This window comes from Sus scrofa, chromosome 13, assembly GCF_000003025.6.
Source record: "Sus scrofa isolate TJ Tabasco breed Duroc chromosome 13, Sscrofa11.1, whole genome shotgun sequence".
Classification (NCBI taxonomy): Eukaryota; Metazoa; Chordata; class Mammalia; order Artiodactyla; family Suidae; genus Sus; species Sus scrofa.
In genome coordinates this window covers 45,499,150-45,516,737 of record NC_010455.5, presented here as the reverse complement: position 1 = coordinate 45,516,737, position 17,588 = coordinate 45,499,150, and the positions used below count along the sequence as shown (strand labels likewise).

Sequence of the window (17,588 nt, the reverse complement as noted above, 5' to 3'; positions counted from 1 at the left end):
ACTCAGGCTATGAGCCGCGTCTGAGACCCACACCACAGCTCACGGCAATGCTGGATCCTTAACCTGCTGAGCAGGGCCAGGGATCAAACCCACAACCTCATGGTTCCTAGTCGGATTCGTTAACCACTGAGCCACGATGGAAACTCCTGTAGTGATTTATAATGTGTTGACTTCTGCTGTAGAGCAAAGGAACCCAGTCACACATGTATGTATTATGCATTCCCTTTTTTATATTATCTTCCATCATCATGGTCCATCCCAAGAGACTGGGTATGGTTCCTGTCCTATACTGTAGGACCTCATTGCTTACCAAGGATAGTTTTTAATTGAACTCTTAAGTCCTTTTTAATTTATTTTTTTAATTTATTTTTTTGAAATTTTATTTTTATTTTTTTGCAGAATAAAATACATATATTTAAACACAATTATATTCATACAGATTATTATTATATCATGGATCTTAAGAAACAGATTAAGTGACTCCCTCTGGAGAAGTGGAATGGAAAATATGCTGAGACAAATAGGAAATCTATTCTATACTTTATCCTACTTTGTATTATCTATTACATTCAATTTTTCTTTAAAAATTAGCATTATGTTAAAATTGTAAATTATGCAACTAAAATTTATAGAGAAGAAAGCCTTATATACCATTTTATATAGCATAATAAAATAATTTAACTGGTAAGAATAACAAAAATAATATACCCTCTGAAAATAAGTAAAATATAAAATGCATAAATTGGTTAAAAAACAGTGTAACTATATAAATATGTCCTCACAATTTGTTACATCTTATTGATTCTTCAATATAGGCATTACCCCATTCTAGGTGATGTGATAAACAAGACATTATATACCTTACATTGTACCATGAAAAGAAATGGTTATTAATAATACAATTGTAGAACTGTATTATTTAATTGTACAGTTGCATTATTTAATTATAGTTATCATAAATTCTTTGATGGAGAGGAAATCAGAATCAGATGTAAGAAGACTTCAGCATTCCAAGAATGATGTCAAATGACCTCCTTCATGGTGGATTATGCACTTATTTACGATGAGATGTATTTCCTCTCCAGAGATTCCTTGTTTGTGTATCAGTTGTAGATTTTTGGTTTGCAGTTATTCTGAAGTTTTGATATAAGAATCTCTATGTATGTGAGATTGTTTTAAGTTGTTGTTCTCTTAATTGCAAGTTCATCTCCAGTGTCCTGCATTTGTACCCACCTCTTCTCATGATTCCTGATTTTGGTGGTATAATTGTGCGTGGATGATTTCGTATCTTTACTGTATATATGCCCTTACTGGTGAGCCTTGTCATTTGTGGCATTTTTGTTTCCTGTTGCTGTCTTGTCTTTTCTGCCAAGTTCCTTTGGTATTTGTTGTAAGGCTGGTTTAGTGTTGCTGAATTCTCTCAGCTTTTGCTTATCTGTGAAGGTTTTCATTTCTCCTTCAAATCTAAATGAGAGCCTTGCTGGGTAGAGTAATCTTGGTTGGAGGTTTTTTCCTTTCATCATGTTAAGTATATCATGCCACTCCCTTCTGGCCTGCAGAGTTTCTGCCGAAAAATCTGCTGATAACCTTATTGGGGTTTCCTTGTATGTTACTTGTTTCTTTTCCCTAGGTGCTTTCAAGATTTTCTCTTTAATTTTGGTCAGTTTGATTAATATGTGTCTCAGTGTATTCCTCCTTGGGTTCATTTTATATGGTACCCATTGTGCTTCCTGGATTTGAGTGAGTGGTTCCCTTCCCATGTGAGGGAAGTTTTCGGCTATTATCTCTTGGAATATTTTTCTGTCCCCTTCTCTCTCTTCTCCTTCTGGTACCCCTATAATACGGATGTTGTTGTGTTTCACATTGTCCCAGAGTTCTCTGAGACTCTCTTCATTTGTTTTCAATCTTTTTTCTCTTCTGCATCCATCATTTCCACTAATCTGTCCTCCACCTCGCTTATTCATTTTTCTGCCTCCTGTATTCTGCTGTTAGCTGCTTCTAGTGCATTTTTTATTTCAGTTATTGTATTTTGCATCTCTTCTTGTTTCAGTTTTATATCTTGTATCTTTTTGGTCAGTGTTTCCTGTAAGTTATCCGTCTTTGATTCCAGTTTATTTCCAATGACTTGCATCATCTTCAGCATCAACCATCTAAAGTCTTTCTCCTGAAGGCTGAAAATCTCCTCTTCACTTAGCTGATTTTCTGGGTTTTTTTTTTCCCTCATCTGAGTTATAGTCCTCTGTCTTTTCATTTTTATAGGCTTTTGGTATGGTGACCTTTTTACAGATAATAGGGCTGTAGCCTCTCTTCCTTCTGGTGTCTGCCCCCCTGTGGCTGAAATCGGTATGGGGGGCTGGCTGTAGGCTTCCTGATGGGAGGGGCTGATGCCTGCCCACTGGTAGGTGGAGGTGATTCTAATCCCTCTGGTGGGTGGGGCTTAGTTCTAGATGGGATTAGAGGCAGCTGTGTGCCTGAGGGGTCTTTAGGCAGCCTGTTTACTGAGGGGCGGGGCTGTGATCCCACCTTGGTTGTTGTTTGGCCCTGGGGCTTCTCAGTGCTGACTGAGGGTGGGGCCAGATTTTTCCAAAATGGCCACCTCCAGAGAAAGGCAGCTGCTGAATATTCCCGAGAGCTTTACCTTCAATGTCCTTCCCTCACAGCAAGCCACATTCACATATGTTTTCCCGGGATGTCCTCCAAGAGCTGCAGTCAGGATTGACCCAGATTCCTATGGAGACCTCGCTCTGCCCTGGGACCTAGTGCACGTGAAAGTCCGTGTGCCTTTTAAGAATGGGGTCCCCATTTCCCCCAGTCTGTGGAGCTCCTGCGCACAAGCCCCACTGGCCTTCAAGGCCAGATGCTCCAGGGGCTCTTTCTCCCAGTGCCAGATCCCCGCACATGAGGGTTTGATGTGGGGCTTAGAATTCTCACTCCTGAACCAGTTAGTTTTCAGTCTGTGGAGCTTCCCACCCGGAGGTATGGGGTTGTTTATATCGTGAAATCACCCATCCTACTTCTTGATGTGGCCTCCTCTTTTTCTTCTGGAGTAGGGTATCTTTTTTAAGGTTTCCGGTCCATTTGGGTGGAGATTGCTCAGTCTTTAGTTGTGAGTTTTGTTGGTTTTAGGAGAGAAGTTGAGTGCCATCTTAATCCTGTCTTCTTTAGTCCTTTTTTAAATGGCACATAATAGACTGGAGAAGCTATTTTACATTGGGCTTATGGATGTGACCCATCCTGACCAACATTTTTCTTCCCATCCTGTTCTGTAAGTTTTCTTTGCCATATGGTTTCCCAGTTTATTGAGATACACATGACATATAACATTGTATAAATTTAAAATATACAACGCAATGATTTGATATTTATGCATTTCTTTTATTGTTAGTGAGCACCATCTCATGTTTAAGACCCTGGTCTCCCTGCTGTTACAGTGTTGTGATTGTTTTAGGTATATGGCAGAATGACTCATTTATACATGTACATATATATCCATTCTTTTTTAGATGATTCCCCATATAGGCTATCAGAGTACTGGATAGATTTCCCTGTGCTATACAGTAGGTCCTTGTCACTTACAAATTTTGTGTACAGCAGTGTGCATTTGCCACTCGCAACCTCCCACTTTATCCTTCCCCCCAGCATATTCCCTTTGGTAACCATAAATTTGGTTTTGAAATCTTTGAGTCTGTTTTTGTTCTGTAAATAAGTTCTTTTCTATCTTTTTTTATTATATTCCACATAAAGTGATATCATATGATATTTATTTTTGTCTGACTTACTTCATTTAGCATGATTATCTCTAGGTCCATCCAGTTGCTGCAAATGGCATTCTTTTTTATGGCCAAGTAATATTTGACTATGTATACATACCACATCTTCTTTATCCAATCCTCTGTTGATGATGGACTTTTAGGTTGCTTCCATGTCTTGGCTATTGTAAATGGTGCTGCAGTGAACATTGAGGTGCCTGTATCTTTTTAAATTATGGTTTTCTCCAGGTATATGCCTAGGAGTAGGATTGCTGGATCATATATGGTAATTGTATTTTCAGTTACTTTATGGAATCCCCATACTGTTCTCCATTGTGGTTACACCAACTTACATTCCCACCAACAGTATAGAAGGGTTCCCTTTTCTCCACACCCTCTCCAGCATTTATTGTTTAGACTTTTTGATGATGGCTTTTCTGACTGGTGTGAAGTGGTATCTCATTGTAGTTTTGATTTGCATTTCTCTAATAATTAGTGATGTGGAACATCTTTTATGTGCTTTTTGGCCATCTGTCTTTGAAGAAATGTCTGTGTAGATCTTTGACCATTTTTTTATTATCTTTTTGATATAAAGCTGTAGGAGATGTTTGTTACATTTTGGAGATAAATCCATTTTCACTTCATTTGCAAAAATTTTCTTGCATTCTTTGGGCTGTCAATTTTTTTTATGGTTTCCTTTGCTGTGCAAAAGCTTTTAAGTTTAATTAGGTCTCATTTGTTTATTTTTATTTTCATCACTCTAGATCCCTGAAGATATTGCTGCAAGTTATTCAGTGTTCTGCCTGTATTTTGCTCTGAGACTTTTATTCTGCCTTACATTTAGGTTTTTAATCTATTTTGAGTGTATTTTTGTGCATCGTGTAGGAAAATGTTCTAATTTCATTCTTTTGCAAAAAGCTGTCCAGTTTTCACAGCACCATTCGTTAAAGAAGCTGTCTCTTCTCCATTGTATATTTTTGCCTCCTTTGTCATAGATTAATTGACCATATTTCTGGGCTTTCTATCCTGTTCCAGTCATCTATAGTCTGTGTTCCCTTACTCATCCTCCTCTGCTTGAATGTTGACCATCCTTTTCTTCTTGCCCCAACTTTGTTCTCTTGAATTACAACACATCTTTGTTTTCTTCAGACCTACTGCCTCATCCTTAGTTAGGCCTCCTAGTGACTAACTGGCCCAGGCTTGGTCATGACCCTTCTCTCTCTCTCCATTCCATCATCAAATACACATGGATGTTGGTGATTACCAAATTCACGTCTCCAGCCCCAGACATGCCCGGGAGTACCAGACCCCATGCCTAAACATCTCCTTGATGGCTTCACATGGATGTCTCATAGGATAGTCCACCGGAACACTGCCAAAGTGTAATATTTGAATCCCTCCCTCTCCTGCAAATATAGAAACAAATCTCAGAAACAAAAGTTTTCTTTCTCCAGGGGTTTTTATCTTGTTCAAGCCAGAAAACATCTTTTGTCTTGGTTACCTTCTTTATCCCCATAGCTGTCTAGTGCTACATTCTGAATCTGTCCTCTATTCTTGAGCTAGGCCTGGTCTTCCTGCCTTGAATCTTTGCATCACTCTAAGCATCCTCATCTCTACATGGCTGGTTCTGCAGAGGAGCCTTCCCTGTCCACCCCAATCCAGGGGAAGGCTTCCTGACCAGTCTCTATCACAATTTTATTTTCTTCACAGAACTATTCCCAGATAGTATCTTATTTGTTCATTTATCTTTGCTCTTTGAAAATTTAGTGGCTGTGGTGGCAGGGATCTTGTCTTTTGGTTTCCTGCCATATCCTCATGATTCAAGAGTGGTGATATATAGTACTTGGTAAAATAATTTGGACTTGTGTGCATTGTGTGCATAATAGTCTGTGTACCTTTTGTAGACCAAGGCTTTTAATTCTTATGTATCTGCCCTCCAGCTCACCTGTTTATTGAAAGGGATATTCTTATAATAATTTATCATCTTTTAAATTGCAGCTGTTGTGGAACAGGAAATGAAAAAGGACTGGCTTTTTGCTCCTCATTATCGATACTATGTAAGAGAAATGAGGATTCATGCCTACAGCCAGCTGCTGGAATCATACAGGTCATTAACCCTTGGCTACATGGCAGAAGCCTTTGGTGTTGGTGTGGAGTTCATTGATCAGTAAGTTTCAGTAACGTCGTGTTAATTTTTACACTTAGATTTAATGTGTGAACTTGTACATTTTCTCCGTTTACATTGCTGTCTTCAATTAAAGGCACTCTTAAGAATTTTTCTTTAAATATTATCAAAACAATTGTATTTTTGTTTTCATGATTTGCTTCTACTTTGCTACTACAGTAGCAGAGATGGAACAGAGGCTACTTTTGCCAACAACCAGAGCAGAAGTCATCTCTGGTGCATCTTTGTGATCCATGCTACTACTATAGTAATGCCCCTTAGCTCTCTATCTTGTATTTCATATTAGGTCTTATTTTCTCTGACAGTGCCTTCAATTTTTTGGTTGCTGCTGCAATTCTAAGCAAGCTGATTGTTAAAAATGGAACTCTCCGACTGTGAATCAGTGATTCATTACATAGGTAGTAAGCCGTTACTATATGGTTGGCATGTTTCAGGTCTCTTGTCTTCACAGAGTTTCATTCTAGTTATGGGGAAAGTAGACAAGGAAGCAAGTGTTTAAGTCATTTCACACAGAAGTGAGTTTGCAGAGATAGCAGAATGGCACAGAGACATTCGTAGCTGCAGCATAGTGGTCTCAGGGGTAGAGGGGTGGCTGAGGGAGAGTCAGGTAGGTGAGTGTTTGTGTAGGACCCGGCGGGTCGTGGTGTGGAGCCTGAGTTTTAATCTAGGTGCCCTGGGAAGCCACTGGAGGATTTTAAGCCTGGGGGTACCATGATTTCATAGTGTCTTACATGGCCAAGGGGACAGGGACACCGGATGGGCTATTCAGTAGCCCTTGGAGATGTTCTGGCGTCTTGGACTATGATAGTGGGTGTTGAGTTGGGGAGAAGTACATTCAGAAGAGAAGCTGTTCAGATGGTATCTAGACAAGTCATTCCCAAACAATGGATGTTGTATCCAGTGGCCCACAATGAAAAAAGTGGTGGCTAGAGAGGAGTTTTTAATGAAATTGCATTTCATTTTGAAACACCATGCTCCTTTAGACATTTTTCTCTAATATTTTATTCTGAAAAATTTCAAACATGCAGAAAAATTGTAAAGAATTATACATATATCCTTGATTCTATAATTAACATTTTGTTAAAGTTGCTTTATCACTTATCCATCCTATTTATAACTACTTCAGAGTAACTTTCAGACACCAGTACATTTCATCCTGCCACACTGAGCATGCTTATCAATATTTATTTATGGGTTGGTTTTAAGGCAATATTTACATTTAGCAAAATGCCCAGTTCTTAGGTATACCCAAACTATCGGGCAAGAAATTGCTTCATTCTCTTTCTTTGGAAGAAAAAAGGTAGTGATGGTGGTTTCTATTTATTAGCCATACCGAAATAGAAGGTTAGTATTCTTAGGTTGGTTTCATCTTATTTGATTTCTGAATTGAAGTAGTCTGTGAAAATAAGTTTGGTGACCACTGGATAGAGTGGAGGACTGTAGAAATGGGTTTTTCATGCAGGGGTGTAATGAGTGGCTTACCATGGTGAACAACACCAGAAAAATAGGGGCTGGTCTGGCTTCTTACTGCAACTCTGCAGCCCTAGTCAGGTTCATCCCTTCCTCACTTTCTTAGCTGTGCTGTGTGGTGCTGAAGCCTTGACCACTTGGGGCAGATTGAAGCTCTGCTGAAATTGTGGATAAAAATGAACTGAAGCAGGAGGTATCTGTTAGAGAGGCCGCAGTATTCATTTATGTCATTGTGATGACACTGGAAATGATGGTTTATGATACATTTCAGGTGGTATTTGAAATGTTACAGTTTTTTTTCTTGCATGTTCTCAGACCAGCTGTAGGGGTGGAGGTTATGAGTACACACTGAGCATTAGTTGTTTTTTACCTAAAAAGGGCTTTTAAATTTCTGGTATTCCTGATTCCTTTCTGGGTTTTCATGGATTCTTTTTCTTCCTTTATAAAATGATTTAAGGTGAGTTTTTTTTTTTTTTTTTAATGGGCTGATTTAATAAGTTTGAACAAGAGTTGTTTATCATTCTTCCACTTCGACTCAGGAAGATATTGTTGGAGAAAAGACTCCCACTTCTGTTGACATGGACTGTATTTTGTGATTTGTTGGTAGGCCTTTTTTTGAAACTTAGGGTGCAGATCTGATTTTTAGATTTTGTTTATTCAGCAAGTACTCCGTTCATTGTAATTGGACACCTGTTTCTAAGGGACCACACTGGGGACCTGGAGAAATACCAGTAGCTGGTGAAGATGAGTCCTCCTGGGATGTGTTTGATTAGCACACAGCAAGATGGGTCTAAAGCAGGGAATGGGACTTGGGTGCCAGTTTAGGGTGTTAGGAGTTAAACTTTGCTGTGGTAACTAGATACGAAACCATATCCAGATTTTTCTTGGTGCATGCACATGGTTCAGAATGAGTAGAACTAGGGATCAGAAAATTTGGACTATCACTGCATACTTAGGATTTTTATAGGCTGTGGTGGGGAAAAAGGACATTGCTGATGGAAGAAATGGCACAGATATATTTTAGGGGGATGTTTGAAAAACCATTACTTGGTTGTACTGGCCTGTGTGGTGGTGTGTACAGGGAGGTCCCCAGGGTTAAGCCTGGAAAGACACCATGGTGCATCTAAAGCAGTGTCTTAAAGGAGTTTAAAACTTTAGAGTCTCTTCTAATAGGCTAGGGAGTAAGTGAAGGGCTGAACTAATCTGGTGAGTCAAGTCCAGTGTTGATCTCTATATCTTGCTCCTAAATGATAAAATAAGATTCTTTGGAGGGTTCTCCCCTGTTCTTAGATAGGGGGTAGGACTGATAAGGTTGATTATATCTATCTGACTGTGTCATTTTCTCTGTGTACTTTAGTCCCAGAATAACAGGTGCAAATGGGTTTAGTAACTGTAGTTTGGAGATACAACTATTTTAAGTACCTGGAAAACAGAAACAATTTTTAATTTTTACTTAAGCCAGTCAATAACATAACTCAAAAACTAATAGTTAAAAGAAGGAATGAACATTGTAGCAATTGCAGCAAATATATTTCTAATGAGGATACAGAAATAAAGCATGCTCTATGAACATGTAACTTACTGTTCTTACTAGTTTAAGATAACCTCTAGCTTAAAATCTTCAATAATATTTAATTTATTAAAGTAGTTATTTGCAATAGTATTTTATTTAAAGGCACGGTGGGACCTTTACACACTGACTGACCAGTGGCAACTACATACTGCAGATATCTTTTATCTACATTTTCATTTAGTTTTGGATATGATCTTGGTTTACTGTTTTCTGTTCTTAACATGGTTTCTGAGATCTGTCATAATTAGGATCCCTAAATACCATTCTGAGCCAACCTTTCCCTGTTGACTTGAAATGGCATCTTTGTTAGGAGTTTGCTTCTTAAGATTTGGAGTTCCTTTTTCTTTGGTGTTTATGTGCTAGGATCAAGATGTTTTAGGAGAGTAATCTGTCACATAATTTTTATTTGCAATCTGATTTTTCTTGATTAGGAGGATTCCCTTATATTATTCTCTAAATTTAACATAATACATTTTTATTTTAACGGAGTCGACTTTGCATTTATTCTCCTTGGTAGCATTAGAAAATTGTCTTCATATAGCTCTCATACATTTCTAGGTTTTTAACTTTTTGCCCCATGCCACAGTGTGCTAGACAGAGTTTCACACCAGTGCTGTGGTTGAGGTGGATGTGTAACTGTGTTGTTTAGGATTTGGGTTGTGGCTGGAATAGATACTCAGTAATGTATTTTCACATCTACCTCAGAGGAATACATCAGGTTTGAATTCCTAACCCTAATTTATTGGGGCATATTACTTGTCTTAATTTGAAAGCTTGTTTCACTCTATTCTCTGAAGGATTTTGAACATTGAGTTACCTGCTCTTGTAGATGAGATAGTCCTGCAGTATACCAGAGCTCATTTTCTCAAGCAGTACGCAGCAACATGTTATCTTGAAAGACAACTGAGTCATGTGTTTACTGCAGTTTATTTTTCCAAGAGTCTCTATAAGACTAATGCTAAAGGCTTTTTTTTCCTTCTCCCTCAACTAGGGAACTCTCCAGATTTATTGCTGCTGGGAGGCTACACTGCAAAATAGATAAAGTGAATGAAATAGTGGAAACTAACAGGTATTCTTGCTTGTGTATCATTTGTAATACTCCTCAGAATAAAGGACGTTGTTAAAAGAAGGCATTCTTTTATAAGTAGGTCAACTATTGTTATGAAGTAATGTGACTGGTAAATAATTCATTTTTTTTTCTTGAATTTATTTATAGACCTGATAGCAAGAACTGGCAGTACCAAGAAACTATCAAGAAAGGAGATCTGCTATTAAACAGAGTTCAGAAACTTTCCAGAGTAATTAACATGTAAAACCACGTTCACAAAGAATTTCCTTTAGAGTAATTATTTGGAATTTTTATAGCTTACTTTACTATGTGCCCAGTTCAGCTGTATAAAATAAATACTGCATTGTTGTTTCTTTCAGTTTACTTTTCTCTTAAGCATATATATACCCTAGTAATGTTAAAATTATGTCACTTTTCTGTCATTTGAACATCTCTGCTTTATGATACAATGCTTATAGAGACTACAGTACTACAGCTTAAATCCTGACCCTGCCTCTTCAGTGTAATAGGCTAAGACAAGCCTATTGTTTCTTACCTTTAAACAGAAGATGGAGGTCCATGGTGGCTCAGTGGGTTAAGGATCCAGCATTGTCACTGCTGAGATCCCTGGCCTAGAAACTTCCATGTGCCTTGGGTAAAAAAAGAAGAGAAAAATGCTACAGAGTAGAAGCCCATAATTAAAAACAGTGCTTAGTACTTAAAAGGTGAGAAATGAAATGTATCAGAAGCTTTCCCTCAGAAATAAGTACCTATAAAAGACTGGAAGTTACTCCTTTTTAGAAGGATACCATAACCTAAGACTCTAGAATCTGCCAAAGCCAATCTTACTAAATATAGCTTTTTAAAAAAACCTATATAGATATTGGCAAAGGGAATCTTTTTCCCAATTATAAATGTGGTCAGATTGGGACAGCTGCTATGAAAAAAGAAATACAAAGCTGGATATAGGTGACAAAGTGATACAGGGTGTGAAGAGCTCTGTATCAGTGTCACAGAAGGCCTTTCTGGTAAGGAGATATTTAAATAAAAAGGAGGGTGAGATCATGCAGAAAATTATCTAGGGGAGGAAAGAGAAAAGTCCCTGGAGGTTGGCAGCAGAGGAATGGCCTGATTTTAAGTGTCATCATGGACCTGAGCTGGATAGGCGTTGGATAACGGTGGAATGAACCCTAGAGGCAGCTGGATTTGCTGGAGGAGGATCCCAGGCTTGCTGAATGGTCATCCTGGCAAGAGCAGTCTGGCTCGAGCTGAATTAAAAAGAAATGGGAGGAGGCATTTTACTGTAAAAGGAAAGGGAGAGAAGCATGAGGTTTTGATGCTTTTTTAGAGAGCAGGTTCACATGCTGATGGCAGTGTTTCGTTACACATTAGAGGAGAAAACACATGATCTCAGTGGATCTGTAATTTGTCAAATTGGAGACATTCAGCATTCATTTGTTTCAAACTTAAGTAAATACAAGTAATAACAGGATAGGAAATCAAAGCCCTCTTACAAATGTCATCCGTAACGGCAAAGTATGAGAAGCATTGCCTTAAATATCAAGATATTGGCGATCATCAATTTTGTACTCAAAGAGGAGCCACTGACTGCTCCTCTGCAGGTGCTGTGGGGTGGGTCAGAGGCTATTAAAATGCTGGATGGATTTGTAAAAATGTAATTTCAAAACCTGATTGAGAGTTCCCATCATGGCTCAGTGGTAATGAACCTGGCTAGTATCCACGAGGATGGGATTTGATCCCTGGCCTCGCTTAGTGGGTTAAGGATCTGGCGTTGCCATGAGCTATGGGTGTAGGTTGCAGACGTGGCTCAGATCCCGTGTTGCTGTGGCTGTGGTTTAGGCCGATGGCTACAACTCCATCCCGACCCCTAGCCTGGGAACTTCCATATGCTAGGGGTACAGCCCTAAAAAGACAAATAAACAAACCTTATGAACCATAATCACTGTAATTTCTTGAAGACACTGGGGATATAAGTATTTTTTAACAAAACATACAACCCTGAAAATCAGTGCTATCTGTTAAATCCAACATATGGTCATTAAGAACTTACGGTGTTCCTTCTGCCCAATTAAAAATTAGTAGGATTCTGTTTTTGGCAAGTTCTCTCATTGCAGTTCATGCTAGAGGGGAAAAGCAGGATTGAAATGCCAGTTTCTTGAAATAACCCTTTTCCTCAAGTCCCACCTATAGAACCATCTGGGCTGAGGTGATCATACCAGAGCCATGGCTTTTCAGTCCAGAGTTACATGGACTGTTGGCCTGGAGGAGAGCGAAATCACAGACACCTTAGTTTTCCCCCTTCCTGGCTTAAAATGTACTTGATTTTCTTTTTTGCCATTTTAGCACCACCTCCACCACCACCCCAATCAGTAGATGAGGATGGCAGGTAAGAGATGCCGAAAGAAACAAGAGATACTATTCATTCCCAGAGCAAGATAGGGAAACCAAAAACTCCAAGACTGCAGATAAAGATCTGCCTTATCTTGTTTATTCATCATTACCTTATGATGAAATAAACAATACAATTCTGAGGTGAGAGAGTTTTTCCTTTTATCTGAAAAATAACATGCTCATGCTCTTTTTTTAATGAGGCCATACTGTATAGGAGGAACAGCAGTGGATACTGCAGCTAGGAAAAGCAAATTCTGATCCCAGCTCTCCTCAAACTAGCCACCTGATACTGGGAGAAATGACCTCTTTCAGCCCATTTCCTCACCTGTAAACCCAAGGAGAAAATCAGGCTGATTAGGAGGTTTCTTTATATGAACACACTGCAAGTTGTAAAGCAGTATATACTAAAACATGTATTTCTTAGTACAGTAGTATGAATGTTGGTAGAAAACTATTGTTACATAAAATTAATATTGGGCCATCAAAACCACATTTTATACAAGAGACCAAGAATTTTTAGAATTTTTTTTTTAATTTAATCTCATTGAGTTTATGTTTTTCCACTTGTGTTTGGTATATAGTAAGACTACTTAGAATGCTAATTTCAAAGTTTGGTTCTCTGCTTTTTGACCAGGTAGTTTTTTAGGTCCAGGCCTTTATTTCTTGCAGTTGAGATTATAAGACTCAGGAAACCAAAGCATGGAGGCTTCCTGATACTACCAAGTTGCAAACTGATCACTTACGGGCTGCAACTATTGCCCACCCACATTTTTTTAAGGAAAAAATTTGATTGCCATTCAAAAATTAAAAGGCAATTCAAAAATCACCAACTGTCTAGCTTCTCTGGAAAAATGGGCAGATCAGGTTAATTCTGGGCTCACATTTCCAGTCCAGCCAAATGGCTAGCAGGTCTCCTCCAGCAGGGTCCTGTTCACCAGACCTGCCCTGTTACCTTCCACTATCCGCCCCACCAGCATTTGGGTTTACTCTCTGGTGCTACCCTGACATGTACATCTGGGGTAATGGGCAACAGCCTCCATTAACCACCCAGGGAAATTCATCCAGATCATTAAGGTCTTGACTTCATTTTCTGGTTTTGGTCTGGTTTTCATATCATGATAACCCTTTCAGGTTATCACGATATGAAAATAAGTTTGTCAAATAAGTTTTATATGCTAAGTGATCAAGTGTTAAAACACTTTGTGTTTAAGTCTCTTCAATATTGGTAAATGTTTTTATCAAAATTGGAAACTCATCACTTTTATCAATCCTAGTCTTACCCATAATACACTATCCAAGTATGAAATTAAGTCACTGGCATGAACAATTTTGAGACTACTTTTTAAGGCAATAATGCCAATTTCTTAATAAGGTTTAATTATGTATCACATTTATCCAGTGAGATAAATATTTATAAGCATGTCAAATTTTGGTAATGTTTCCTTTATAAGAGAATAGCTTTAGATCAATTTTTTAGAATACAAATACTGGAGTTCCTGTTGTGGCTCAGTGGTTAACAAATCCAACTAGGAACCATGAGGTTTTGGTTCGATCCCTGGCCTTGCTCAGTGGGTTAAGGATCCAGCGTTGCTGTGAGCTGTGGTGTAGGCCGGCAGCTACAGTTCCGATTAGATCCCTAGCCTGGGAACCTCCATATGCCACGGGTGCGGCCCTAGAAAAGGCAAAAAGACCCCCCCAAAAAAAAGGAATACAAATTGTCTAAGACCCTTTTTGTTATTAAATATTTGCAACTAACTTTGACCTAACCTAATGGCTAAAAGGATTACCTACTACCTCATTTGTTCACCAAGCACATACACTGCAATACACTTAAGATTTCATGCTTGAACACACTGAGACTTGTTAACCTGACCAAGCATTAATGGTAAATGATCAAGGGCAAGGCTACAGATCATTAGCAAGTCAATCATATTTAATTCTAAATTAATCCTGGGTGCTCTTTTAAACTTGTTTTTAAAGAGGATTAATAGCTGATACAGGAAGTTTTATCTGTGCCCCTGATTATGGGGGGAAAAGGGGAGAGGGGCTGTGATAATCTTTCATCTTCCTAATGCTACACAAACTTGCAGTTGTTAATAACAAACCTCATACCTCCACCAAGGCTAAGGGGGAAGGGAAGTTAGATTCCTGTCTGGAAAACGTGAAAGGCTCTAAATAATCACTGGTTTTGGTTTCAAAGCCATAGAGCCACAATTTTGCATTGTTCTTCTATTTCTGAAGACCTACAAAGAATGTCAAAAATGTGTGCCAGTTTGGTCCAGACCTTGAAGTACATGGTCAAGGGGGCTGTTTACCTCTTATCATTCAGAAGCCTCTTGCAGTGGCATAATTTTCCCCGTGCAGATTGGATGTAAGGAATAAAAGGCACAGTTTTTCCGTGAATGATCACCCTTCAAATCTTCAGATAGCCTCAGGAAGTGACCACTTAGTCTAGACTACCAGCAGGTGGCGTCCTGACAGCTATACCAATCTTCCCTTTTAGAAGTTAGCAGAGACCTGCTTTTCCAAAGTGTCTCTGTAAGAATTAGTGTAGTATCAGTCTCGGTAAAACTGTGCTCTTGGTTTTTGGGCACTCTACTTTTCACGAAGTCCTCTGGCATAGAGGCTCTTCATTCATCAGGAACTTGTAGCCAAGACGAAGTCCATGGATGCCTACTCCCTTGCTCTCTCTCCTGGCCATTATGTTTCCACCCTCATTCAGAACACTTTCTCTTTGAAGCTGCTCACCACCCAGCAATACCACCAACCCACTGTGCTCAATGCCCTCAGAACACCAAGCTCCTGTGACCTGCTCATTCCAGACAAGAGCAGTGACCCCGCTTCCTCCACCCCCGAGGCTGAAATGCACAGCCTGTACAGTAAGCACTAAGTATGATACTAAGTCTTAGTATCCTTAACTCCAGTGCTCTCTGCCACGCCTCTTCTGTCCCCAGCCACGCTCTCACCTAGGACCCAGGAATCACAAGCACGTCTGTTTCTGAAAGTGACACCTGGACTGCCACTCAGACCCTATTATCCTGTTTCTGACCTGATCCTAAAAGTGCTGTGCCACCACCATAACTTGATTTGCCTTATACACTTCCTTTCTTCATTCTTGGTCATAACAAATTGAAAATGGACTTTGCTTTGTAACTCAGAACCAGTCACTTAACTGGTCTGAATATAGGCAAGTTACCTCGGAGGATGGTTAAGATGTAGCAAGAGGGAAACTGCAAAACGCCGCTTCAGGGTGCCTGTTCTTCCCTGAATACCCAGGCGAGGCCACCACTGAGCCACAGTGTCATTCATACCTTTAATTCTTCCACAGTCTCCCTGCCCAGGATCTTCTAACTCTCCCTCTCAGTGAACACCTGTTGTTCCAATTATCCTGGAGAAAGAGGCAAGAGAAAAGCATTACCTGAGTGGGTTGATGGGGGTAGTGATTAAGACGGAATCGTCCCCACCTTCCACACCTGCTTTCTTCCTTCAGTCCTGCTTCTCTGTCCATCTTCAAAATACTCTCTTCTTCAGGGTTTCATCTTGGTCTGTCTTCTCCCCCTGGGCCCCAGAGGATGGGCTTCAAGTTTGTAAATCCTGGAAGTGAAAGAGAAAATGTGGGGTGCCTGTGCCTCACTCAGAGAGAACCTATAATTTCTTTCATGTGATTCTGAGAAAGTAGGGAAGAAAAAAAAAAGATTAAGAACCACTGATCTCACTAACCTGAACTCAAGCCTGGCCATACCCCCTGCTCGTTGCGGGACCTTTGGCAAGACACCTACCTTTTTAGGAGTTCCTCATCAGTAGGGTTAGATTAAAATATCTACTCTGTAGGGGCTTTTTGAGAGAGAAGGCATGTAAAGGGCTTGGTACAATGTCTGGCACATTAGGCCCTCAACTAGATAGGCATTATTTATATGTATATAACATGGTAAGAAGCCAGCCAGCCACTGCTTTTTCCTAGGTGAACACACCCACTTCCAAAGACAACCCTCCAGCTCTACTTTAGGGTCAAACCTCTCTTTTCAGCTCTAGATTGTACATAAGCCACTGGGTGCTACACTTGAATTTCCTACCAGCAGCTCAAACACACTGTAGTGTGCTTTCCCTTCTCTATTGCATGCATTTCACTTAAGGCTCATCAGCCAGTTTGGCCAAGCTAGTAATCTCTCACTCACTCTTCTTCTTTAATGTGCAATATAATCAGAGCTCAGTTCTATTGGTTTCTACCTTCACAAGACCCCTGCAATCAGTCCCTTTTATCCACATGGTCACTATCTTAGTTTGGAAAGTTACCTGGATTACTGCAACAGCTTTATAAATTATGTTTGTCACCTGTCCATTTGGTCCTCCATAGTTACTGGAGGGCCCTATGTGATGGGGATTTAAGAAAAAAAAAAATTGTGTTAAATTCTCCCTTTCCCCTAAAAACTTCTTTGGCTGAAAGCCTCACGCTCCCCTGGAAGAGATAGTCCTTCCTGTGCACCTTTGGTCTATGGTCCCTGGTGGTACAAAGTGAGGATAACAGGTTCTAAGAATCACAGCCTTACAAGGTGAAAGACTAGGATAATTAACCCCTACTAGCAACAGGGGCAAGAGTTTCTTACTAGAAAGATAAGACAGTAGAAAGTGGAGTAAGGAGGAGGAGGACCTCAGGCTTGATTTAGGGGACAGCTTTCTGATTAGGACTTAGGGGGTAGACCTGGGGTTAAAGACAGAGTTTGAGGTAAGAATAAAAATGCAAGAAAAAGGTAAAGAGATTTAAGTGCTTCTTGGACTTTCCACAGCTGCCAGTTAAGATTTGAATGGCTTTTACTTTCCACAGCTACAAGTGCTGGGACTGGACCATGAAAATCTCTGGGCTCAGATAGTTACACCTGATTAAACTATATTCCTGAGGATATGAAGGGCCCATGACATGTAAGGTCCTAGACCACCTGCTGCCAACTTCTCCAACCTGCCAGCCCCTCCTTCCCAGCAAGTTTCACCCAGAACTATCCTCAAGTCTGCATTTCTTCACACCTGTTGGCTCCCTCTGTCTAAAACGACCTTACCCTGCTTCTCTGCTGGTCAGTTCCCACAAGCCAGGATCCAAAGCTGCCAACCCCAGTTCTGTGAACTGGAATAATCTCTTGCTATTCACAGCCAGGTTAC

General features: G+C 39.8%; 2 protein-coding genes across 9 annotated transcripts in view; one reads left to right on the top strand and one right to left on the bottom strand.

The window, feature by feature from the left end:
• PSMD6 (proteasome 26S subunit, non-ATPase 6) overlaps positions 1–10,404 on the top strand; it is a 23,148-nt gene extending 12,744 nt beyond the window's left edge. The window contains exons 6-8 of the mRNA XM_021069182.1: positions 5,748–5,916; positions 9,969–10,046; positions 10,194–10,404. Of these exons, the coding sequence (XP_020924841.1) occupies positions 5,748–5,916; positions 9,969–10,046; positions 10,194–10,290 (344 nt within the window). The 3' untranslated portion in view covers positions 10,291–10,404. The remainder of the gene's footprint in view (positions 1–5,747; positions 5,917–9,968; positions 10,047–10,193) is intronic.
• ATXN7 (ataxin 7) overlaps positions 1,922–17,588 on the bottom strand; it is a 158,467-nt gene continuing 142,800 nt past the window's right edge. Inside the window, exons 9-12 of one of the 8 annotated variants that reach the window (XR_002337620.1) lie at positions 17,489–17,588; positions 15,911–16,031; positions 15,749–15,825; positions 6,813–11,293 (exon numbers count right to left, since the gene is read on the bottom strand). Coding sequence is in view for 1 of the 8 variants with exons in the window: in XM_021069178.1 (XP_020924837.1) it covers positions 17,574–17,588 (15 nt within the window). In the remaining 7 variants the exon portion in view is untranslated. Of the gene's footprint in view, positions 5,156–6,812 lie in introns of those variants that run through there. The other 7 variants (XR_002337617.1, XR_002337619.1, XR_002337616.1 and 4 more) reach the window with 7 other exon arrangements.